The sequence below is a fragment of the Dreissena polymorpha genome, chromosome 12 (genome assembly GCF_020536995.1).
Source record: "Dreissena polymorpha isolate Duluth1 chromosome 12, UMN_Dpol_1.0, whole genome shotgun sequence".
Classification (NCBI taxonomy): domain Eukaryota; kingdom Metazoa; phylum Mollusca; class Bivalvia; order Myida; family Dreissenidae; genus Dreissena; species Dreissena polymorpha.
This window is the reverse complement of record NC_068366.1, coordinates 61,045,361-61,071,476: the sequence shown is the minus strand read 5'-3', so window position 1 is coordinate 61,071,476 and position 26,116 is coordinate 61,045,361. Positions and strand designations below refer to the sequence as shown.

At 34.3% G+C, this 26,116-nt stretch overlaps 1 protein-coding gene across 12 annotated transcripts in view; it reads left to right on the top strand.

Annotated features, from left to right (window-relative positions):
• Positions 1 to 26,116, top strand: part of LOC127853269 (receptor-type tyrosine-protein phosphatase eta-like) — a 91,335-nt gene that overhangs the window by 51,935 nt on the left and 13,284 nt on the right. For 2 of the 12 annotated variants that reach the window (XM_052387627.1, XM_052387621.1), the window contains exons 1-13: positions 9,105 to 9,368; positions 12,824 to 12,885; positions 13,637 to 15,101; positions 15,363 to 15,680; positions 16,233 to 16,514; positions 17,278 to 17,535; positions 17,831 to 18,142; positions 18,888 to 19,075; positions 19,557 to 19,725; positions 19,939 to 20,244; positions 23,171 to 23,461; positions 23,742 to 23,915; positions 25,386 to 25,526. In XM_052387627.1, coding sequence (XP_052243587.1) covers positions 12,853 to 12,885; positions 13,637 to 15,101; positions 15,363 to 15,680; positions 16,233 to 16,514; positions 17,278 to 17,535; positions 17,831 to 18,142; positions 18,888 to 19,075; positions 19,557 to 19,725; positions 19,939 to 20,244; positions 23,171 to 23,461; positions 23,742 to 23,915; positions 25,386 to 25,526 — 3,937 coding nt within the window. In that variant the 5' untranslated portion in view covers positions 9,105 to 9,368; positions 12,824 to 12,852. Of the gene's footprint in view, positions 1 to 9,104; positions 9,369 to 12,823; positions 12,886 to 13,636; positions 15,102 to 15,362; positions 15,681 to 16,232; positions 16,515 to 17,277; positions 17,536 to 17,830; positions 18,143 to 18,887; positions 19,076 to 19,556; positions 19,726 to 19,938; positions 20,245 to 23,170; positions 23,462 to 23,741; positions 23,916 to 25,385; positions 25,527 to 26,116 lie in introns of those variants that run through there. The other 10 variants (XM_052387624.1, XM_052387626.1, XM_052387622.1 and 7 more) reach the window with 10 other exon arrangements.

Below are 26,116 nucleotides of genomic sequence, written 5' to 3'. Positions count from 1 at the left end.
TCCTGAACCTCTCAACCGGTAACCTTTGGTAAATTAATCTGATGGACGCACGGGGGATTCAGGAATGGGCAGAATCTCTGGTTCTCGCACAATTTCACAATGTGTTAGGTATGGATCAGATTCACTTGGATATGTTAAATTGGCTCTTGAAACAGCTTCCTTTTTTCTGGTTCTCGTTGGTTGTATAAAAGCCACACTTTTTGTGTTCATTGGTATTTCCGTATAAACGATACATTTTGAAAATTTTGAACATTAATCCTTTTAGCCTTTGAGTTTTGTTATTTTGTTTTTTAACCGACAAAACGAAAGGCTATCAGAATCCGAACTAAAATAAATAACGATCACAGTGTGAGTAATCTAGATTGTGTTAAATTACGTTGCACCCATGACAACCTGGTTTAAACAGTTTGAACAATTAAGCACAGAAAAATACACGCTGTAACCTCATATGTTTTCTCTTTTATCTTTAAAAAACGACAAAATAAATCAAACATAATACATTAAACATATTAACATGTTTCTCCTCGTTACCACACAGTGAAATAACGATCGATCATTTCTTTTTTGTCGCTTATTTAACGATATTTTAAGTATGTGATATTGCGCGACAATTGTAGATAACGAGACATTGAATCGACGCGAGTAAACTCCCTTATCATTGAAATAGGAGAAAACAAGGGTATGTATATGGCGCCTTCTGTTTGGTACGTTACGTCTGAGTCATTCATCGAGAATTATCTCCCTTGCGATGGGACTTCATCTGTTGGGTACTTCACAGTAAACAAGCATACGCGTTTGCGTTGAATTTACTAACCGAATTCCTGGCGTTATTGAGACGAAAAAAGCAATATTAAATGTATTGTGTTTCATTTTGGTAAATACGTAACGCAGAATACGAAAAAAGACCGCATTTTTCGTATTGAGAAGACGCGGAATGTATGTTAAAGAACAAATGCTGAAATAAGAATAAAATCAAATATATATATTTATTAGAAAAAGTAACAATCGATTTAGAGTTGCATCTGTTAAATTTCAAAGAATGCAATTTGAATGTTTTCATAAATTAACTTACTTTCGGGTAAAATTATCTGATTGTGGGAATTATCAATAACTAAACAATGACAACAAATGAAAATGTAATATTCAAAAAAAATACCGGAGGCTTTAATGCTGAAATCAAATATTCCCTTCCCTATCTCTTCATGCAAGTGCTTCCCACCATAACCACACGACATTAACATCTTTGTCAATTGAAGTCCTTCTCGCATAATGCATCGTTTTTGTTCATGCTCTCTGAACGACTTTTATAATTAGATATGTTTAGCCTCTAGGTCAATCCACATATTACTGTGTATATTATTCATGTATATTCATTCCGAAATAAATATTTTTAAACTAAGGCAACATGGACCAAAAACGATCTACCCCGAACCAGAAATAACCAAGCTATTTTTGGGGGGTATCCCTTCATTCCACAATAGCGCCTCGTAATTGTTAACTCGTATTTTGCGTACATAACTAGAGGGTCAACCTGTCAGCAAACTCGAAGCGTGCCGTCAGAGTGGTCCTTCCAGTTACGGACAGTTCTTCAAGAGCAGCATCCGCTACCAATGGAGATGGTGAACAACAGCAACGAGAAGAAGTATGGAGGTCTAGATCAAAATCATCATCAAGTTCACAAGACATACAACTACCACCAACCGAAACTGACCCTAAAAAGAATAGGAAGGCGTCCCTCGTCCTTACAGAAGAGCAGGCGGTCGACATTGCCGATTTGCTCAAGGAAAACCCAATGTTGCATACAAAGTATGAAGGAGTACAAAAACAGTGACAAGAAGACAGACTTCTGGCATTCCAAGGCAGCACAGATGAATCTGGAGTCTGGGCCTATTCTGGAGACCTGATATGAGAGCACCAGAACGAGGATCGGGAAGCTGTCAGACAAGTGTGCAGCTTCATGAGAACGCTGCTTTGAATTTTATTTTGACCTTTGTCCTTGAAGGATGACCTTGACCTTGAAGGATGACCTTAACCTTAAACTTACACCACTCAAAATGTGCATGAGATACACATGCATGCCAAATATCAAGTTGCTATCTTCAATATTGAAAAATGTGTTTGTCAGAAACACTATGTCCACTTCTGCGCCCCTTTGAATTAATTTTTTTTTTGACCTTTGACCTTGAAGGATGACATTGACCTTTCACCACTCAAAAAGTGCGGCTCCATGAGATACACATGCATGCCAAATATCAAGTTGGTATCTTCAATATTGCCAAATATTCATAAAATGAGCGATTTTGGACACGTATACTTGACCTCTGACCTTGACCTTTCATCACTCCTATGTTGCATCGTCGGTAGCACAGAAATACCTGAAGTGATTTTCGAATATCCCATATTTAAATGAACATCCGTCATCGTTTGTGTTATGCCGTGTTTCTCCGTGATACTCAAACTTTTCATCGTGTTTACATCGTGAAGATCCTTGTTTGGACCCTGTCTATGCGGCATCGGCCGTGTATCCGCCGCATTTCAACCGTATTGTCCGTGTTTGTACCGTCGTCCCCCTTAGTAGCTCAGTGCTGATCCGTGGTGGTAGCGATAAAATCAAACTGTACCGGCGTGTTCCGTGAAAGCGCTGCGAAGGATTCAGCGTCAACCGTTCAACTTCCGTCATGGTCCATGGTGGTACGGGGCCTGAAGTTTCTACCAGGACAGTCAAGGATGCACACGGATAACCAAGGCTAGGTAAGACTGTCGCCGGACCCATACGGCTGCCCCCGGACCCTACAGGGCACCTACACGGTCATACCCGGATGGCGCCATCTTCCCGGTTTGTCACGCATCACATCGGAAGTTTTGAACTTCCCAAAACTGCCGTGTTGGCCTTCCGAATCTCCAAGTACAATTCCGCACGTTCTAGGACAAACACGGTCCTACACGGCGGCTACACGGTTTAGATGCCGGATCGGGTTGGATATGAACCGTGTTGATCCGACATCTTTATGGGACTGGGGCTTTACTTAGAGCATATTCAAAGCAAAACCAGGGGGGACACGCGTATACGGGAGCTTACCGCGTTTAAGTGAGGAAGTTGTTGCAAAACTTCAAAGATGGCGTCGTTTGTTGGATTTTCTTAAAGGAAGGGAGGATATTTTCACCTGGTTAGCCCCTTTGTATTTATAATTATTTTAAATGAATAAGCCGTTTCGGCTCTCCGGTGTGTGTGCTTCCCTCGGTTTTTTGTTTCAAGATCGTAGACGTCGGGATAAAAAAGTTATTGAAGGAAACCCGTCCACAAATCTGTTGTCTACTACCGGGACGTTCGAAAAATTGGATGTACAAATATCATGTTTTCTTATAATACACAGTATTGACACACGTGAACAGTCAAATATAAATAAAATCATGATTATTTCATTTTACCGACGCCGTTTTATCACTGATAATTAATTTATTTGCAAACATTATTGGTTTAACCCCCTTATTTGGAACTGACTTCCTTTTAAGCACATTTTGGGACCTGACTTCCAAATGACAAACAGCTCTTTCATATTTCGGTTCAGATTATCTGGAGTGTATTCTCTGTTAAGCTTTTTCTCAACCGTACTATAACAAAAGAGTAATTTAGTTATCCCCACGCTTTGCAATATATTCTGGTTATCTCCGCCGTCTGTCTGGTTGTCCGTCCGCCCGTCCGTCCGTCCTGGCCACTCTCCTCCTACACTTGTTTTTTCCATTTATTATGAATTTCCATTTTTATCGTACTAGAATATTGTGGAGGATTTGCGTTGCTTAGTTTTGGATTAAATTATTTGCAATATTCAGTTAAACGTAAAACACTAGCGAATGACACTCTAAATACAAAACGAAAACTCTACCAATACCCTTCTTTCCATATCGCACATGTAGCTTTTAACTGATAACAGAATAATACTATGACACGGCCATCTTGAAGAATTCATGTGATAAACAATTATTCGTAATAAATTTTGAATGTCGAAATTTAATCCTATCAGGAAGTAGAATACAGTTTCTATTTTCTGTTTACCTTTGGCGTATTCCACTTCGCTTCCGACATTTATTGCTTTATTGAAATATGATCGTTAAGCGATTGATAAAAAAGGTAAAACGGAAAAGGTTGAACGATTACTTTAAAGGCATGTATCAACGCCTTGCAAAAGCAATTTGTATTTTTCTTTAATTGTTATTCGAATGCGTAAACTTCAATTTGTGTATTTATTGTAATAAGTTTCTTACTCCGGTGTCTCATTTATTTAATTACGTACTTTGCTTGATCTTTTTTCTAGACAAAAAGTAAAAATAGTTGAGAACTTTTAACTTAAAAGTGCAAATTTCAGAAAAGATTATATTCATTATTTAAACAAATGAATATTACGCAGGCATTAACTACTTAAATGATTATTAACCTATCTAGAGAGGTAGGTTACCGATTGCTTGCACTATTTACGGCGTGATACGGAGTGATATTATGATATACACATAGGTCAAACCGCAAAATATTAAAGGGACTGGCAACCACGACGACGAAGAAAAGAAAAGTTGTAAAATACCGTATTTTTGTACACTTTTTTGTTTATATTGATTCAAATATCACGACTGGTATATTACATTACTTGAAAAAAGTTAATATTTTCAGTATATTCGGTAATAAAATTTCGAGATGTGAAATAGAAAGTACATCGCGAAAAAATGTGACATAACGATATACACACTATAAATAACGCAAGTAGATTGATCATTTTATATATAAAATATATACAATGCACTAAGCATGTACAATTTGCATTTTTGGTTTACCACGTGACGATGATGATCAATGTACTGGCGAAATTTATTGTTAACTGGTAGTTACCTGGTAGACATAGCCAGTAAAATGTATTACCGAATATACGGAAAATATGAAAACCTAACAACTTTTTTCAAGTAATGTAATCTACCAGTCGTGATATTTAAATCAATATAAACTAATAATTGTAAAAACATACGGTATTTTACAACTTTTCTTTCCTTCGTCGTCGTGGTTGACATTCCCTTTAAGACGTATGCAACTACCCTAAACTATTTCCAATGCTTGATATCTTTGATCAATATTATCGAAAAAAGTAATGCTATATTAAATGCTTTCTTATTATATGTGAGTGTTTGTTTCGAGACCCGTTTGATACAGCATTTTAGAATGTGCTATAATGTTTTCGAAGAAGCATTAATGTAAAAAATAAACAACATTATAAATGAATCCATGTCTTCAGTATGTTTGACACAATTTATGAACATTATGATAATCGATAAATACTCTTAAATAAACTAACTCCGACGAAATTTAACTTCCGTAATATCGTTTGCCCAGTCAGAACGAACTTTCAGAAAACTGAAATTTTTAAGCAACACTTAAAATAACAACATAGATTACCCGTTTAATTGTTCAACACACCAAGATCTACGGTGGAACGGAGGAAGCATGTGAAATACTCTCAAGTACTCTCTTGAGAACATGCAAGTGTTCACGTAAAGACTTCCGCGTGCGCTCTTGCAAGTCTCCACGCGCGCACGTGACAGTTGTCAAGCATGTAGTTGCAGCTCTTTAAGTCTGATCTTTTTAAGGCATGTATATCATACAATTTAAGCCCCCGTCCACAGAAATGTATTTACTGCTTTTTTTTCAGAAGGATTATACTTAGTAAAAACAGTGTTTTCCCTTGAAAAAATTAATAATTTTTTTAAACAAAAAAACACTACATTTTAAGAGCATAAATACGTTTTCTGACTCAAAATTTTATTCTCGCACGCAATCTTGAACAAGAATATAAATATGAAGGAGTTAAACAAGTGTATAAATATGAAGGAGACATGTATTATAAAATCCATTTAAAATATTGATAAGATAAACTACGTCTAGCACGAGTTCTGCCTTTAAACACAGTCCCGCCGTGGAGAATTTTTCGTCAGCGTGGACTATCACCGTGGTCTGAAGGTGGTTCCATAGTGATAGATCGCGGTAACAGTAGTTGAGCACCGCGCACGTTATCAGGAAATCGATCTCATGGTGGACCACAGTAATCGAGGTAGACCAACGCGGCCACGTTGGTTCACTGTGAATACCGGTAAATGTATAGTTTCTGCATGAAGTTTTACTTGTTGTTTATTTATAGAATTGTTTTTGTTAGCAATTTGCACATGCTTTATTGTTTGCGTACATATAGCTTGCCAATATTAACTTATAAACATGTTACATGTACTTTTACTTTGATATCAGACTATTTTAGTGATTTCGTGTTTCTATGTTACATGTATTAATTCGAATATACATTCGAAACTTCCACAGTTAGTATAACATTCAGTCATATTTTAATAAAAACAAATCAGGTGTAATGTTTGCAAATGACTATGTATATACCTGTTCTATGAACTAACAAGTTCGTTTTGTCACATACGTTAAAGAAAAGCGTAATCGAACGAGTATTGTGGTAAATATGTATTATAAGTATAAAAGATCTTTGGTTTGTAATTAGTTTTTGTGAATGTCAGATTAGAGTTTCTGTAATCATCAATTAACCTACTATCAAAATATATCACCGTCTTTTCGGCGAGGAGATGAGAATGTGCATATTTGTTGTGATTGTTATAGAAAATACTGTCAGAAGTTAGAACAGGCGTGCAAATACCATCTGTACAAGTCTGTTATGTGTAAAATGGATGTGAACATCAAAGTCTTCATCTTTTATAGATATTGTAGAATTATGAAGACATCGCATTTATCATGTTATTTGTATCGTAATGCGGGACATGTAAAATATAACTACATACATGTATTAAAAACTCATAATTGTAATATTATGTATTTTAATAAATGTTTATGATAAAAATAATAAAAATCTCGTCATCGTTGTTATGACGTCCTTATTTTCAGAAAAACTTATTCTTGGTCGAACCTAAAATAAAAAGTTAAACACTTTTAAAAAAGCTCGATCTAATATTATGACTCGTTCAATACACCGCGATTTCTTATCAACATTTCTTATAGAGACTGTGCATATTGTATAAACAATTATATTTTATTAAACAGTGATTTACATGAACATAAATCGAAGCTAAGATTTGTATGTTTTTCTTAATGATATGCATATTAATATTGTGATAAATATCGATTTACATATTATAAGTAAATCAATAGTGAGCATCATGCTAAGTTTCCTTACGTTATACGTTGTTTACAGATGTAAACTTGTTATACAGAAAGCGCAGGTATACAAAAAGTCACTCACCAACATGAAACATGTTCTTTTCGCATGACTCTTATATTACAATATCACTGAATAGAATACTTACTCCGATGTCTCAAATTTACACATATATTCTAAGCAAACCATGTCACAATAGAATATATCAAATTACATGCAACATCTTTTAATGAAATTGTTGGCAAGCTATATATATATATTATGTACACGAAGGAGCAAGCATTTGCGAACTGCTTAAAAAATCAAACCTGTAAATTAAATTAACAAGTGAAATTTCATGCAGAGACAATTGAAACAAAACATGAACCATGAAACGCAATCTATATTCACGCTCGATGTAAGACACGTCAACGGACTATGTAAAGAGTGTAAATATGAAATACTAAATGCAAATAAAAACAATATATATGCATGCACATGTTTATTCACATGAGCATGTTCCTGTAATTCACCAAAAATTACTGAGCCTCGATCGCAGTGGTCCACCGTGAGATTTATTGCCCGATAACGCCTGGGCTCGAGTTATTATCAACATATTTGATGGAGCCTGTCATTGCGATTCGACACGGCGACATCACTGCGTTTCATTGTGTTCCGCAGTGAGCTATCGATCGAATATAGTTTACTTTAAAAAAATGAAAAATTAAGTTTTCGCCGTGACCGAAATGTTATTTTTCCCAGCGACAAACTTGTTTCTATATGTCGTATGTACAGATCTGCATAGACTACTAAGGGATCTCCCAACAATATAACCTGTTTTGTTGACATTTACGAGTTCTCCAAGGTACAGTGGAAAATTATATGTTATTTAAGAAAACATTATTCGGTTACCTTCTGGTACTTTTTATTCAAAATGTGTATCCTAGTTGTGTATTCATCAACGTTAATCAGTTTTGAACAAAACTGTAATGAGATCGTATATGCTCGGTTTAAAAGGACATCCTCCGACTTACGAAGACGATTGCACTTATAAGTAAGTTGTGAAATCTACCTAGAAGTGTCGTATGCACAACTAGGTAATTCTCACAAACAGTATTTAGGATCAACGGAATATATTCACTGGGACTCGAAGACTATTCCGGAGTTAGCGACATCTTTCTCGTCTGGATGCTATTACAATATAAGACGCTCATGAATATATCTAAGTGTGACTCGGAGCAGTATTCATATGTATTCAACGAACTTACTTCTTGTGTGCATATAATTACCGTGTTAAGTAGGAAGTAATATGCCCGTTCATGTAACGCACCATTTATAGAGTATTGTTATAAATTCAAAAGAGACTTAATATTGCTTAACAAATCACACGCTAGTCTCTTGTGGCATAAAGATAATAATTGTGTACATGCAATTTGTATTCTGTGATATTCTTAAAACATTTGTAAACAATATTTGGGTTAAGCCCTGCAATGTTTTAATAAAACGCATTTCCAAAACAACAATCTTTTTTTTAAAGCTAAATTTCTAGGAATTTATTTTTGTTATAAAGGAGAGATTAAATGTACATCGAAGGAGAAATAGCGTCCACAAACATTGCTCAGGAGGATAGGATCGAGTACTTGAGTGATTCTCAACTAAGAATTTATGTTAAGCATAACATATTATTTACACCATTTGTTATTTTTTCTTTCGTAGGATCATTCGTAAAATACACTGAACGTAAATGTTCGTACAGTGTGTATCATATAGCCACAAACTTGAATTTAAAAAATGACAAATTGGAGACTATCTAAGATAGGTTCCTTTCGTAAACGTGTTTTCGTTTGGCGATTTTTCAAATGATACGATCGTTCAAAACTTCCTGCTGATAAGAGATTTGCACAGATTGTAAAACATATTTTCGGTATATAGCACGTCGATACATACATTCAGGTTCGTTATAGGTAGAGTGTTTAAAAGAAGAACATTTACTTGATTAAATACATTTTCATAACCGCACTTAAACGATAAATCAATTGAAGTGATCAGTGACGTTGATACATTTACCTTGTGATATAAAACAGGCGTTATTGTTGGTAAGCTTGTTTAGTGGAGATATTATTGGAGCTTATTTGTTTATCAACTAGAGTAAGCAACTGGGTACTGGACGGGTTATTTCAACAGGTAAGTGACATGGCTGTAGACACTTAGCATCAAATACATCTTAAAAATAGGTGTATCATTATGTATTATGTTATTTGTAATCAAAGAAAACCTGTATCCACCATACCTTCTTTAAGGAATCACGTATTTAAATTCAGCTATCATATATAAGAAAAAGCTTTAATCAGTTTAAGAGTTTAATAACAGGTAAGTAGAAAAATAAGCTGATCTGAGACAAACACGGTGATTTTAATGAAGTTTGAGATACAATACGATTTTACGGTGCTACAAGCTTTTTATCCTGTTATTCCTTTTTGTTAAGTTAATAGTTTTTTTCTGTTTCTCTGGTCAATATTACCTCTTAATATAGTACTATAAAATCGAATTATTATTTCCTTTATTGTGTTTTAATTTGTATTACGATAGTAAATGCGTTAAATGATTAAAACTACATGTGTGTTTTTTTATGAATGTTGAGCCAAGTTTGATGATTCTTGCCTTTGCATTTGTCCCAGATTTAATAGTATATTTTTGACACCGTTTTTTATTGTTTTGAATCTCACAGGATTAACGTGTCAATTCTCTTGTCTCTTTTAATAGCCAATTGTCTTTTTAATAATGTGTTGGGAGTTTCTTTGATGTTCGACTATATGTGCACTATTGCATATTAATCATGGACACATGTTATGGGTCAGAATAAGTTGTGTAAGGTCAGCAAGACACTATTGTATCATTCCCTTAAGGTGGAAGTATATAGTGGCCGCTTGGTCCGTCCGAGGTTGTATAGAATTGATTTTGCTGGGTTATGAAAATAATTTTCCGCAAATTTATTTCCGCCTACTCAATGTCAGTGCGTCCTTCCGTACACCAATTCGTCATTCAAAATTTCCGTGCGATACCTCAGATACTAATGATCCGAATATGGTGAAGCATTATAGAAGTATCCTGTTAGGAAATAAATTCGCAAATCATGTAGTCGTACTGCTGCAATTGTTATTCTTCTCATAATGCTTCATTTTCCTCCAATATCCTATTAACTAATGATCCGATTTATTAAACATTATATTCCGTAATTTTGTAAAGTGGAATAGGGTAAGTTTTTTCTGCTCATACTGTTTTAATGGATTTATGGCCCTTTGAATAATAATGATTACTCGCAAGATTTCAGACCCTAAATATATTAATGTGGTGAAAGTTTACATCAAATTACCCGATTTTTTAGAGGTTGGATGGTTATTGCCCTCAGGGTAGTACATAGTTTTCCGGCGATTTCTCATGAACTTTTAATGTTTGAATTTCATGTAACTCTTTATGCAGAACCCTGAAAAGATTGGCATGTAGTTATTGTCAGGTCAAAAGATTTTTTAAGAATTTATTCTATTTGATTGAATTGATTATTTGTTATGAGAAATTGAAATAAATTATCCAAAATTGATGAAATACTATTTGAACTTGGAGATTTTGAGAACTCGTTAACCTCGAAAAAAAATGCTAAACTACTTATAGTTTTTGCCTTTTAATTAATAAAATAATAATTATTTTGTATTGTTCTTTCTCCATTGGGACTAATAATACGAATTTGATGAATCGTTTACACCTATAAAGAAACTTTTCCTGTTTCTTATCTTAACAAGACTTGTTCAAACATTGTCAGAATGATTTTTTTTATTTACCAATATTCCAAGAAGAAGAACAATTTGAATCAAAAGTTGAAACAACTCTATGAACATTGTACCAGAAAAAGTTTAAAGTTATAATCTAAATAATCGGCTAAAGGGATCTTTGTTCTTTACTGACGACCTATCGAATTTATTTTTCTGTTCATTGACCGCTTTACAGTGTTAAATCGACAGTTATTGTTTAACAATTAAAATTTCAAGCTCCGTTTATTTGCTTTATGTTTAATTGTCACTGATGCGGATCAAGTAGAAATAAGCCAAGGAAGTATTATCTTTGAACAAGCTAATACATAACATTCACGAAAACATGTTATTACTAAACTACTCTATTGTGCAAGTATATGTAATAGATCAAAGATATACTATTCGACAACAACAGCAACTGCTCGATCTTAAGCGCAAAAATAATAAAATATTGTTATTTATTGTAAGTTTCAGTTTATAACAATCTTGTTTGCTTATTGGAAATAAGAACAATATAATCTTAAATCGTTAATAGAGAATACTAGGTTAGCGTTGAATAGAGAGAAGTTTATGTTGCGAGGCTTAGAACACCGGAAGTGCGAGCCTTGGCGAGTGCTTTCGGTGTTTGAGCCGAGTAACATAAACTTCTCTCCATTCAACGCTAACCCTAGTATTCTATTTATCCTATTGATTTTTTTCAACGTGACATTTAACATTAATAGATCTAATAAACGTTAATAGATCTAATACACGTGACAACAATTTTAATTCATTCTTGAAAGCGCTAAAATCTATATCTAACGAATGTAACCATGCGTAGTGATATAGAATGTATTTGTTCTGGTACGAAGAATAGTCTTTACAGATGTCACACAAAAACTGTAAAACGAGTTAAAATATCACCATATGCATCGATTCAATTTTACGCAGCGTGCAAATTGTAACACATTACGACCGCGGAAAGAATATATTACTTTAATATAATTCATTTTATTTTTCGAATGAAAATTATTAAAATCCAATATGGCGGCGATTGCTCATGGTAAAAATGATTTCGATGTCAACATACATATACATGTAGATTTACAGAAAGAGTCATTCTTAACATAAATTATCAAAAAAACTACACTCGCCTTATTTTTTCATGGACTCTGCGGATTTTGATGGCGTCTGGATCTAGGCTTAATATCCTGTAGTTTGTGACCCAAACACAAGATAATCCGTAGCAATTATATTAAGCATTGAAACACTTGTTGCAAACGGGTTAGTCTTCCTGAATATACTTTCTTTGATAAAATGACAATGACAAAGTGTATTCGTCAAAGAAAATACCCTTCAGTTTTTTCAACCCTATAGATTTCTTATGAAAAATCATTCAGATATAGAATAAAACGTAGTCCGTGTACGCGATAGGTTTATTCAACAAGGTGGGATAGAGGCTAGTTTATTCCATGGGGTGTTATACCGTCAATGCACGTCTGATAATGGGATAAAAACATATAACTTAACATCACACCAATCAATCAAAGTGAAGGCACAATATGAATTTGCAAAAGTACAATGACAGTAGGACGTATAAGGAAAGTGAAATGCTAAACTAGTCGAGTCCAATAACACAAACTGTTTTACAGTGGAAAGGTCGTTAGCCACCTACGCCGTAATAATAACCCTTTGTCCTGTGATTCAAACTATTTGCTTGTGTTTATTTAGTACCGATAACGTGTTGTTCAATGTACATAGGAGAAGATATTATTAATTAGAACTGCATATCCAAAAGATTTCATTGTCGCATTATAAAAACGTATGGATGTGAATGGATTGTTTTTCTTTCAGATAAACACGGAATTGAAATTGTGTTAAACATGCACAGAAAACTATCACTCAATTTATTAATCGTAAGTATTCTGTTTATATGCTGACGTATTTAGTAAAGCATATATGTATCTTATTTTTCTGTAAAACAATATCAGCGATATTAAAACATATATTGGTGAGTGATATCGTATATGTATTCGTATCCAGCTCTACTTTGCCTGCAGTCTTCTTACATTTATATTACTTTATACGCAACCTATTACAGCACGATTAGCTTCAAACTTCAACAATCCATACACGATTGTTACGCATGCAAATTACTAATCAGGTTGCGTTAAGTAATTGCCGATGGAGGCCTGGGGCCATTATTATTAACTTAAACACGGCAAATGTGAGACATTCTAATTTTTATAATAAATATAATTGCTTAAGACCAAATTCTATGACTGGCGTCTAATTATATTTTTTATTCTATTAATCTTATTTATATAATTATAATTTCCTTTAGTTTAAGAACATATATTATAATTTGAATATCGATGTATATTGTTGTGTGCGAACATTTCGTAACGTATTTTTTTTTATTGCAATATCTTTGATAATACAACGGCCAGAATCGTGGATCGTTGTGCAACGTCTGCTTATCTTAAAAACAAACCCATGAATACTTTAAATATTGAGGACAATTTGTGCTACATATGTCTTAAACAGTGTGAACTAAACATTCAAACATAGAGGTAACAGTTTCACAATATTGTCTAATAGAAATTACTATTACTAATCGGGCAAGTCTTCCATTTTCTAGATTTATAAATATTGTCATTTTTAAAGGTTTCAACTTTCGTCCACGTTGCATTTGTCAACACAGCAACAACACCTACTTTGCAAACAAATACAACCGCAACACTGTCACTGGAAGCGATGCCAGCATCGTCATCAACAATACCAGATTCAACGCCACCAGCATTGTCAGCAATAACATCAGACCAAACGCTACCAGCGTCGTCAGCCACAACAGAATCGAATACATCAGCTTCGTTAGAAACGATATCAGAATCGACATCAGCGTCGTTAACATCAATATCAGAATTGACATCAGCGTCGTTAGAATCCACATCACAATCAGCGTCGTTAGAAAATACATCACAATCGACATCAGTGTCGTTAGCATCCACATCCGATATGACATCAGCGTCGTTAGCAACCACATCCGATTTGAAATCAGAGTCGCTAGCACCCACATCAGTATCGACATCGGCGTCGTTTGAAAATACATCGGTTTTGACATCAGTTTCGTTAGCAACCACATCAGAATCGACATCATTAGTGCAATCATCAGCCGCGTCAGAATCGACATCAGCTTCGTTACCAACCACATCAGAATTGACATCAGCTTTGTTAGCAACCACATCAGCATCGCCATCAGCTTCGTTAGCAACCACATCAGAATCGCCATCAGCGTCGTCAGCCACAACAGAATCGAATACATCAGCTTCGTTAGAAACGATATCAGAATCGACATCAGCGTCGTTAACATCAATATCAGAATCGACATCAGCGTCGTTAGAATCCACATCACAATCAGCGTCGTTAGAAAATACATCACAATCGACATCAGTGTCGTTAGCATCCACATCCGATATGACATCAGCGTCGTTAGCAACCACATCCGATTTGAAATCAGAGTCGCTAGCACCCACATCAGTATCGACATCGGCGTCGTTTGAAAATACATCGGTATTGACATCAGTTTCGTTAGCAACCACATCAGAATCGACAACATTAGTACAATCATCAGCCACGTCAGAATCGACATCAGCTTCGTTACCAACCACATCAGAATTGACATCAGCTTCGTTAGCAACCACATTAGAATCGCCATCAGCTTCGTTAGCAACCACATCAGAATCGCCATCAGCGTCGTTAGCAATAACATCCGAATCTACATTAGCGCAGTCAGCAACCACATCAGAATTGACATCAACGTCGTTAGCAAGCGAATTTGAATCGACATCAGCGCAATCAGAAGCCACACCAGAATCTACATCAGTGTCGTTAACAATTACAGCGGACTCGCAAACATCAGCATCTTTAGCCAATACATCGGGATCCACATCAGTGTCATTAGTAACCACATCAGAATCGACATCGGCGTATTCAGCAACAACATCGACGATAACAGATTCCCTTACAATCATATCAGAATTGACGACAACAGCAACATCACCAGCAACACATGCCTCTTCAACAACCACACATGAGACACAAGCGACAACGACTCCGTCAGATTCTATGCGTAAGTCACAATACATTTTTTTAAATAATAGCAGCAGAAACTAAATTGTTAATAGCAAGATAAAAACGCATACATCATATTAAAAAAGTGTTTACCATTAAGTCAAAAATTCAATACCTCTTAAATTTACCGTTCGCGCGTTTCAAATAAGAAGCAAAATAAATAATTTAAAACAAAAGAAACATTGCGTGTTGAATTTGTTTAATATTTTATAGTTGGCAGAATTATCAGTTTAATGTTATATTCCCGATTTCTTTACAGCACCGAATTGTACTACGGGATTCGATATACAGAACGTTACACATAACCAGGTGATATTTAGTGTGACCAATATAACGGATGACCACACATTCGAGTTTTATGTAATAAACACGCACAGTAACGGAACAACAAACAGCACGAATGGAAACTGTGATCTTACGATACAATATTGTTATGTCAGCAAAAACACAACTGTTGCAGTCAATGGACTTCTGTCGGGAACACTCTATACTTTTTCATTTAGAACGGCTAAAAAGGAAATAGACGATACATTCTTGGTTAGCAGTGGGATTTGCGAGAATGTCAGCTTTCACACAGGTAAAATGAATTCCGTTTGGACTATTTGAATGAGTTGGCTAAGAAGGTAATTTAATTTTTGAAGCTGACAACGCGCCGCGTTTTAAATGCAGTCGTCAGATTCTGCAATAAATGTTCATGCTATTTAGGTCGTCTACCTTTAAAACAAACACTATGGCATTTCGCAATTTATGAGCATATGACCCCGTGTAACATACAATAAATGACACTATGATTGTTTTAGTTTTATCTGAGTTATGCCTATTGTTATTTATGTATAACGTATAAATTTAGTTTGATAAAACAAAATATGTGTATTGATTTTTCATATGTTTGGAGTGTGTTGAATGAACGCATATAATATCATGGACATAATCGGTTCTATGTCTCTTTAGCGAATAAGACATTTTAATTCTAGCATTTATGTTTGTGAAATATCAATAATTGGATAATGTATGTAAATATACTGTTTTGTAAGAAACAAGAGTTATACATGCAATTGTATTTTTCACAGACAATTAATATAACATATGACATTATTTGTTGTTTGCAACCAAATTTGTATCATTCCAGTTCCATCAACACCGACGAACGTATCTGTTCCGATGGGTTTTATCTTTGAAACCAATTTTACAGTCAACGTTCACATGTTAGACGATCGTTTCAGTCATCTGGAAATTTTTGCTTGTACAGAAAGCTGTATCATAATTATATCCAATAAAACAGGAGATTACGAAAATATTTCTCTCGTTGTGGATAAACTTAGGGGTGCAACTAACTATTCCATCAGAGTAACAGCTGTACTGGACAACTTTACAAAAAGCAAAGAGTCTGAACCAATTTACTCCATAACAGGTATAAAATGCTGCAATTACATCAGCACCAGGGAAAACATTTACACAAACAACATTATAAGAAGCAGATATTTATTCTGCTGGTGCTGATGATCTTTTTAATTCTACTAGAGCTACTGCTATCATTATTGTTACTTATGCCACTGCTGTCACTGCTACTAACTACTACTTCTACACGTGTAATACACATACTATTACAACAACAAGTCAGATGGCTTAATCTACAACAACAGCAACAACAACTACTACCACCACCACTACTACTACAACGACTACTACAACTACCTGTATTACCACTGTTGCAGCTGCTACTACTACTACTACTACTACTACTACTACTACTACTACTACTACTACTACTACTACTACTACTACTACTACTACTACTACTACTACTACTACTACTACTACTACTACTACTACTACTACTACCACTACTACTACTACTACTACTGCTGCTGCTACTACTACTACTACTACTACTACTGCTACTACTACTATTACTACTACTTCTACTACTACTACTACTACTACTACTACTACTAATACTACTACTACTACTACTACTACTTCTACTACTACTACTTCTTCTACTACTACTTCTACTACTATTACAACTATTATTATTATCATTATTATTATTATTTTTATTTTTATTATTATTATCATGATTATTATTATTGTTGTTGTTTATGATGCTACTTATGTCTATATTTATGTTGCATTGTTTGAAAAGTTGTATATTCATCAAGTTAACTTTTTAGCCCCATTACCACCAAACGCGACTTTGGAAGCTTCTCAAAATAGCTCCATAGAACTTATGCTGACAACTGACGCGGATGCTTCGTTTGACGGGTATCTTATACGATATAACAATGCCACTGAACGACACGTGATGCGTGAGAATCGAACGTCGGCTTTAATAGAAAATCTTCATCCTGGAACTAGATACACATTCAGAGTATTTACAGTGTTATCGTCCATAACAAGTGAACGATATGCTACTGTCAACACTTTTACTCGTACGTTGTCTATTCAATTATTCGGCATGCTTTTGAAATTTAAACCGTAGTATGCTTTTATTCCATTAATACTTCGTTTATACTTCGTTTCTATGGTTGTATAATGACGTAAATCTATCAAAACATACCGTTATAATGAATTCATAAAACGCAAACATATAAAACTAGTTTTAACACAAGTATCGATACCCCTTATGTGTGTTTGAAATTATTTTTGATATCATACGTGCACCAGGCGCTGGAGATGTTATATTTGAACTCAAAGATGATGTATCCGTGAATGCTATTTTTTCAGGACCATCGCCTGTTTTAACAGAGACCGTGAACATCACATTAATTACAAACAGCTCGATTCATTTAGTGTGGGATTCTGTAATTCCCGAAGATGCTGGCGGTTATGACGTCAGCTGCAACTGCAGCAGCCCAAATACAAACAAATTAACAACACCAACATCATCGTCTTCCTTACCGTCGGCATCTTGTACTGGACTAGACCCAGGCACATTCTGCACTATCTATATTCAAACTTATATCATGAATTACGAACATGGAAATCTTACTGGAGAAAATATGTTTATACACTTGCAAAATAGCACAAGCGAAGAAGGTATTCTTTTGGATATTTCATGCAGCTTCATATTTCATGATAATGTAATGAATAACCTGTATACGCCATGTACATAAGTTCGTCCTTATTTTATCAAGTATTATCAAGCTCCATTTAAATAAGCGCTTATAAAGACAAATATCTATTAAGATTTTGTCAAATGTTTTTGATAAGCGATAAAATAGTATAAATTCAGCTTGCATTGGCATTGTGTTGTGTGTGCTCGTTCGGTCCTAGTGGTGTGCAACCGCAATTGTGCTGTACGTTTGTTTCAATGAAAATTAATTATTTGTCAACGATTGTATTTTTTTTATTTATATGTAAGTATTTGTTCCCGACCGTTAAGTAAATTCACTTCTAACAACTGGAGTTTTGTGAATCTGTGTAAATTTGAGACATTAACTAATTTGAGTAGTTGCCTGCTGAGAATCGTGCCCTAGTCTAGCAATTTAGTTACGCCATTGTCGAAAGTTGTTCAAAATAGTAAAAAGTAAATAACATGACGCTTCATTTGTGTAGATGCCTTTGATTTTTACTCTTACAATGCGTACACGCAAATATGCGGTTTAATGTAAGAAGAACAAATCTCTTTTACCTCCTCATATTAGCGAGAAAAAACATTGAACAAAAGCTCAAAAACATTGAACGGACGAGCCATCCCTAAACCGTCAGTACTATGTTTTAAATATAATCTTACTTTATCTGATTATACAAACTCTTTGTTTATTGCTCATTCCCTTTTCAGCACCAGGGATTGTCTCTTATGCGAATGTGTCTGATTTCAATTCGACATCAGTAACATTAAGTTGGCAAATTCCCGAGTTAAGAAACGGTATTATACGTCAGTATGTTTCTGTTATTAAGACAGAAGACACTCCGTTTGTATTTGCGACTCTGTGGCAATGCATCGACTGTTCAGGATCACAAACAATTGTGAGTATATAGTTACATAAAATTAGCTTGAGCTCGCTATGTATGAACGTTTTTTTTTCAAATAAAGGTTCTTGTTCACATATTGCGGTATTTTGTGCATTTAAAGACATTAACAAAGTTAATCATATGAATAAAAAATATTTTAGCAAATAACCAGAAAATATGTGTTTAAAACAGGATAGCAGATGCCCCGTTTGGAATTCAATCTTAAAACCTCTGTATGAAACGACAAAAATCCTTTACCAATTGATTATGCAAGCACGTTTTTACGAGGCTGTAGTTTTAATGGCATTTACCCGATCAAGATGTTGATTTTAAAAAAAAATGAAATTATGCAATTGTTCAGCATTACAAAATCCTTACAATTTTCTCAATTTCAGATTATATAGATTCTAATCGATTCCTTAACATAGCGTCTTGTAATCGTCTGCGAAAATCAATACCACGTATTTCTTTCATGCAATATGTCTTGTTATAAAAGTTGCAGGATGTTCTTATCAGCAAAACAGTCGAGTTCAACAAATCCCGTACATCTTTCTCTGATAACGTTACGGGCTTGCACCCATTTAGAAACTACACGTATACGATTTTAGCTTATACAGTCAAAGAAGGACCGGGGGTTATACATATATTCCAAACAATGGAAGATAGTAAGTACAGTTAAAAATTATATTCGGCATACAATATAAATTCATTGTTAAAATAAGATACAATAAGATTTCATTTCTTTTTGTTTGAGTGAGTTTGCTTGTTTGAAAGTTGTGTGTGAGTCCTGAAAATAATATTCAAATTGATTTGATTCCGTATTGCAAATGAACACGAAATTGCTTCCCGTTACGTTTAAAGCTTATATATGTATTTAGTTCCAGGGAAACCAGTTAATGTGAGTTCCGTTGACATAGGCAAAAATTCAATTGTACTTACATGGAAGCCGCCGATTGAAAGAAATGGAATAGTGTTGAAATACACAATCACGTACATGTTCAAAGAGCGTGTTTGTCGTGGTTTAGGTGGCTACACGTCAAAATATTTACCCGTTAACAGCACATCATATACTATGATGGACAGTATTTACCCACACTGGAATTACAGTATATGGATCAACGCTTCTAACAGCGTTGGTACCGGGAACGTTTCTGACACCGTTGATATTTCGACTATAGAAGAGAGTAAGTAAAATACTTATCTGTATGGTCTTATGTTTGTCCGACAAAAATTAATTGATATTGATCTCTTTCATTTAATCGAACGGTTTGGTTTGGTTCGTAAAAGAAGTCAACCTTTCAAAAAGTCAAATTTTCTAGGTCAAGTGTCACAAATAGTTTAAGTTGATTTACACTCGACCCATCTACGTGCATACAACTCAAAATTAGATTGTGTTGTATATTCGATTCATTACAAACAACATATATACAGAGAGAAATTATTGTAATGTCTCTTCCTACGTATTATGGGATATGACTTGTCGACAATGCCTGTGTCGATTTGTAAGTTAAACTATGAACAGTCAACGGGGAATGGCAACATCAAAGTTATATTATTTGTTTCGTGGAATTTAATTTCTTAATGCTATTCGCGTACGTGTGAATAGGCCTATACGTTAACGTTATTGATCAGTTGTACTGCTAATTACGAAGTAACCCATGTTCTTAACAGATGACAAACTCTGTACAATAATATAGGTACAAGACGAAACGCATATGCACTTTATATACGATCTGGCAACTCGTATATGAAAGTTACGTGATCTTGAGGTGACAGTAAATTAACATTTAGTGAATAAGAAATGAAAATACCAATGGTTAAGAAAATTACTATTTAAAAAAACATATAACTTTAAATTTATCAGACGACCAAGTTTTACAAGAGTGTGGTTTATTAGTTGTTCGCTTGCGAACAACTTAGGTTAAGAGCAAGTTTTGCAAGCCAGTTTTGATAATGACCCGAAACCTGATCACTGCCTGCATACGCGCCGAGAAATAATTCGCGGCGTTGTTTCAGTTCTTGAACTACAATCATTTACAAATTGAAACATTATATGAATATCGTGTTAAATGAAAATAATTATGAAAGGATCATGTATATAAAATGTCAAAATCATTTTCTTAGCTATACGTGTCGCGGAAGAGTCCGTTTATGGATGATTAAAATAGTCAATACGCACTACTTCAGGCAAGTGGTATTTTTCCGCAGCACAGTTCACTCCAAATCTGAGGCTATTAATAGACGACTGCTGAATAACAATCTGATGTTGAGATTGCAATACACTCTTATGCGTATTTTGCGTAACCGATATCGCTTGACTACTTTCTGGTAGTACTGCTTCTGATATGGCTGGGAAATTTTCGAAGGTTCGCAATGGACTGATCCCGGATTTCGCTAGAAAACCCCACTTATCACCCCGGTACAAACAACGCCGGTCCATTATATCAGCCAATGGTAGCTTGATTTTAATAAAAGCGGTTGATACGGTGTGTGTTTTTGAAAGGATTATAAACACACACACTGCCGATTCATTTTCTGTTCAACGGTAGAAAAAGGGAAAAACTCAATACCAGTTTACTAAGTGATCAATAGAACCATTATTTCATTATGTGAAGTAAAAAAAAAAAAATGTATTTTTGTATGCATATAAATTCTATTTTATGATGTTTCATAAAGATACGTAATACGCTCTTAATTGAGAAAAACACTCCAATGGTGTTCGTGTGTCGTATTAATAGATATATTCACGGGAATTAAAATTTCTATAACGCTCAAAATCAACGACAATTTCACTAATTAGTATTTCGTAAAATAAAGTTTACACCTAAACAATCAGTGTTCCTAATAGCAATAGCCAAAATTTAAACGCTAGATGTGGTATGATTACATAGATTTTTGTGGATACAAAATGCTCGTTTTTATTTATTTGTGGCCACAATTAATTCCCGCGAATATATCTATTAATACGACACACGAACACCATTGGAGTGTTCATGTGTCGTATGAATAGATATGCAAAACAATAATAAAAAAACGAGCATTTTGTATCTACAAGCATCTATGTTACCAGACCACATCTGACGTTGAAATTTCGGCAATTGCCACAAGGAACACTGATTTTTAATTGGTTAAGTTTATTTTACGAACAATTGTACGAAATTTTCGTTGATTGAATAGTAATGTTACTTTAATTGTGGCCACAAATAAATAAAAACGAGCATTTTGTATCCACAAAAATCTATGTAATCATACCACATCTAGCGTTTAAATTTTGACTATTGCTATAAGGAACACTGATTGTTAAGGTGTTAACTTTATTTTACGAAATACTAATTAGTGAAATTGTCGTTGATTTTGAGCGTTATAGAGACTTTAATGTTTTCAGAACGTCAAAAAAGAGACATGTTGTTGTTATTTTGTATAAATTATCTGTATAACATAAATATCAAGATAAACAGTGCACACACATCTCGACCTGTGCGTTAAGACACACTCTGTATAAATTTGAATGGGTTGTGTTCATTTCAAACTTGCAATTTAAAAAGCTATAATATAATTTTGAAAAACAAGTTTCGTCTAAGATTATGCAATAGCGAACAACTTTGGTGATTCATCCCCTTGATTTAATAATGTGATGAAAAATGGTTGCCCAGTGATCAATTCATAGGGGAAACAACAACGTGACATTTATAAACATCAATCTTGCCTCAAACAGAATACTCGTATTTCATTTGTAACGCCAGACTACACGTCTACCGTCACTTTTCCAATATAAGGTCAGAATAAAAGATTGTCTTCCCTTTAATAATATTTAATGGTTAGCATTTTACTAAAATGAATACGATGAAATAATTATGTCAAATACGAACTACAATTTGAAAACATTGCACACGGATTGTTTGTTCTGTCAATTCACTGAGACCATCTTCGCATTGACAAGAAAGGATTAAACTGAAAATAGATAAAACTTAAAGCCTAGCAAGTGTAGCTTGACTAATACTAGTAATAAGGAAACATTTTCTACGTGTTTCATTTCATATGTCTTGAAACATAGCTTGACATGAACGGACATAATATTTTGATTTAATATTTTGCTGTTGTTTGTTATAGGGCCTAGTAGTGATATCGACAGCATTTCAAGCGCCATGGTAACGTCAAACAATGCAACAATAAACTGGTCGGATCCTTGTTATATGAATGGAATATTAACCGCTTACTTTGTGGAATTGAACAACACGGCAGGTGAAAGTCAAGGTTTTGAAGAGTGGAAAATAGATCAAAGAAACATAGTTTTGGACGGACTTTTGCCATTCAGAAACTATTCCGTCCGCGTAAAAGCAGCCAACTCGGCGGGGAACGGAACTTACAATGCTTCGCACCGATTTCAAACCGATATAGACGGTATACATGTAACTATTTGTTTAAAATAATTGTTTTATATATTTACTTAGTGCTATTAATATATATAGTATATGATGCATACACATCCTTTTTTAATTCTGAAAAAGCACCAGCATATTAATAATAACATTATGTTTGTGTTACTTATGAAACTCCCAAAAAGTAACTAAGAGACAAAATCTTGGTACAATCCAATGATCTTTTATTTAAGGAAACGCTTTTGGCAAAACATGGTCATTATTTACATTTACATGTACATGTATACCTACATATTTCACAGTTCCCGATTCACCATCTGATGTAACGACAGGTAATGTCACATGTTGTTCGATTGAGGTTAGGTGGAAAAGAGCGTTAAACTTCACGGGGCCAACACAGTACACGGTTGTAGCGACGGACTATCACAATACATCCATTGAGTTTATCAATACAACACATGTTGGATGGTGGACAGGTAACCGATAAACATTATAATACATAATACAGAAAAAGTAGAGCTTTATTTCTTGAATATGTATTACGTATTTTACTATAGACAGTAACATGATTACGTTGCTATTATTTTGATACGGTTTTGAAACGGTCAGGCATACACAAACGGTTTGCCGATATAGCTTTTCTATTTCCTTATTTTCAATACCGGTTGTTGTCTGGTACATGATTGTTTTCACGCGCCTTTGTGAACTGAAAGTGATGTCATAAGCAAAGTAAAAATTCGCTAATGGTTTAAGCAGACTATTTTTTATTAAATTGACATATTTATGAACATGATACTACAATAAATCTATAATCTCGTGAATTTCACACCACCTTTGTTGATGGTACGTAAGTAATATGCGTTTTAACTTGTTTTATATTCTTAAATCGGTATGAATGAAAACGTCATACATAGTCGACGTCCTTTTGGCGTACTTTCAAATAGAAATTACGATACAAACTTTGAATCCAAAAATCAAATAAATTGTGCGAAATTACGCAGTGGTTATGAGTTAGAGTTATGTAATAAATATGTTAAGACGCGGCTATGGTGTGCAATGGGGCCATAGAGCCACAACTTCGGAGGCATGGTTCCCGGGCTTACGTTCTCGGGTCAACACTTCAGTAGCTGTGCCAAAACGAATCCATGACACAACAGAGCCGTGAAATAATCTTTACATATAATATTATATTATACATAACCGTCTTTAATATGTCGTGATAGTATGTTTTATAACTGAAAATATTAGCACATTTACGTCATGAGCTGGTCATTAGTTGTATCCAACGGGCAAATATAAATCTGCCCATGGCCTTATTTTTATAAATGAAACGAATCTTATCGCGATATTTCATCTTAACTTAAAGTCTAAGTCAATAGGGATAAAACAAATTATTGAGTCTCATGGCATTGAAAAATGCCAACATGTACAGTGGAATGATACAAAAATCAATAGATCTACATCTTAAATTGTAGATTAGAAACTATACATACATTGAATAATTGAGCTTTAACGAGTTATAATGAGTAATCAGACTTCATTTATTAATCGATGTACTTACTAACTTAATGCGCGCCTCTCTGTTCTATCAATGTATTTTCAATTAATATAAACCACAATACACAAGACATGCATGTATCGCATCATTACGCTTGCTTCGTATTATGACCAAATACAATTTAAGAAGTCAAAGAACTGGTCTGAGTGAAATATTTCGTTTCTTTTGAATTTATGCATAATCACATACTCCGAAATATAATTTGAATACGTTGATGCTGATGTATTTAACGTTTTTTTTTCTTATTTCTTTATCGAAACGATAAGTATTGTTGTCCTGAGAATCCAGGAATTCCGGCACTCTTTCCGATTATTTAGGTGTTTCCCAGCATTGCTGTATTTTATTGACAAACTCCTTATATAGAACTTGACGATAACTCTCACTTTAGATGAACTCGCCGATACGAGTGTGGTGCTTGGCCTTGATCAGTTTTGGAGCTATTCAATAAAGGTGATTGCTGAAACAGCGTATGGCAACCTAAATTATAGACACAATTCTACTCCTGTTATAATCAAAACCGCAGAAGATCGTAAGTATTTGTAAAAATATACATGCATGACAAATGATCTATTTCATATATGTCTCATTGACACATTATTTATACAATGAAAAGCGTCGTGATCCTGGTTTTGATTGTTGCGATTACAATTTTATGAATTTTTTTACCAATCCTCTACTAGCGACAAATTTGATTTAACTTAAGCATGCTTACCCTAAGAATAATCCGTTTGCTAAAAGTATCTTTTTGTAGATATAATTTGTATCAAAACTTAAAACATATTTTACAAAGTTGATTTTCCGGCAAGAGTGCAATAAGTTAGGTACACACATGATTGAGGGTAAGATATATCATGGTCGATATTTCAAAAGGATATATTTCTTGATTAATAATGTTAAAAAGTTTACAAGTTTATAAAATCGACTATATTATACATGGAATTTATATATCAAAAGCATCTTACCAAATCACAAATCAAATATACGGTTGAATATGAGGACATCATGCATGTAAACCACCGTTGACGGAATTTAGGACGTATATATAAATAATTGTTGTCTTTCCCTTTTCGCATCATCCATAACACTAGCAAAACATCAATACATGAACAAAAATATATA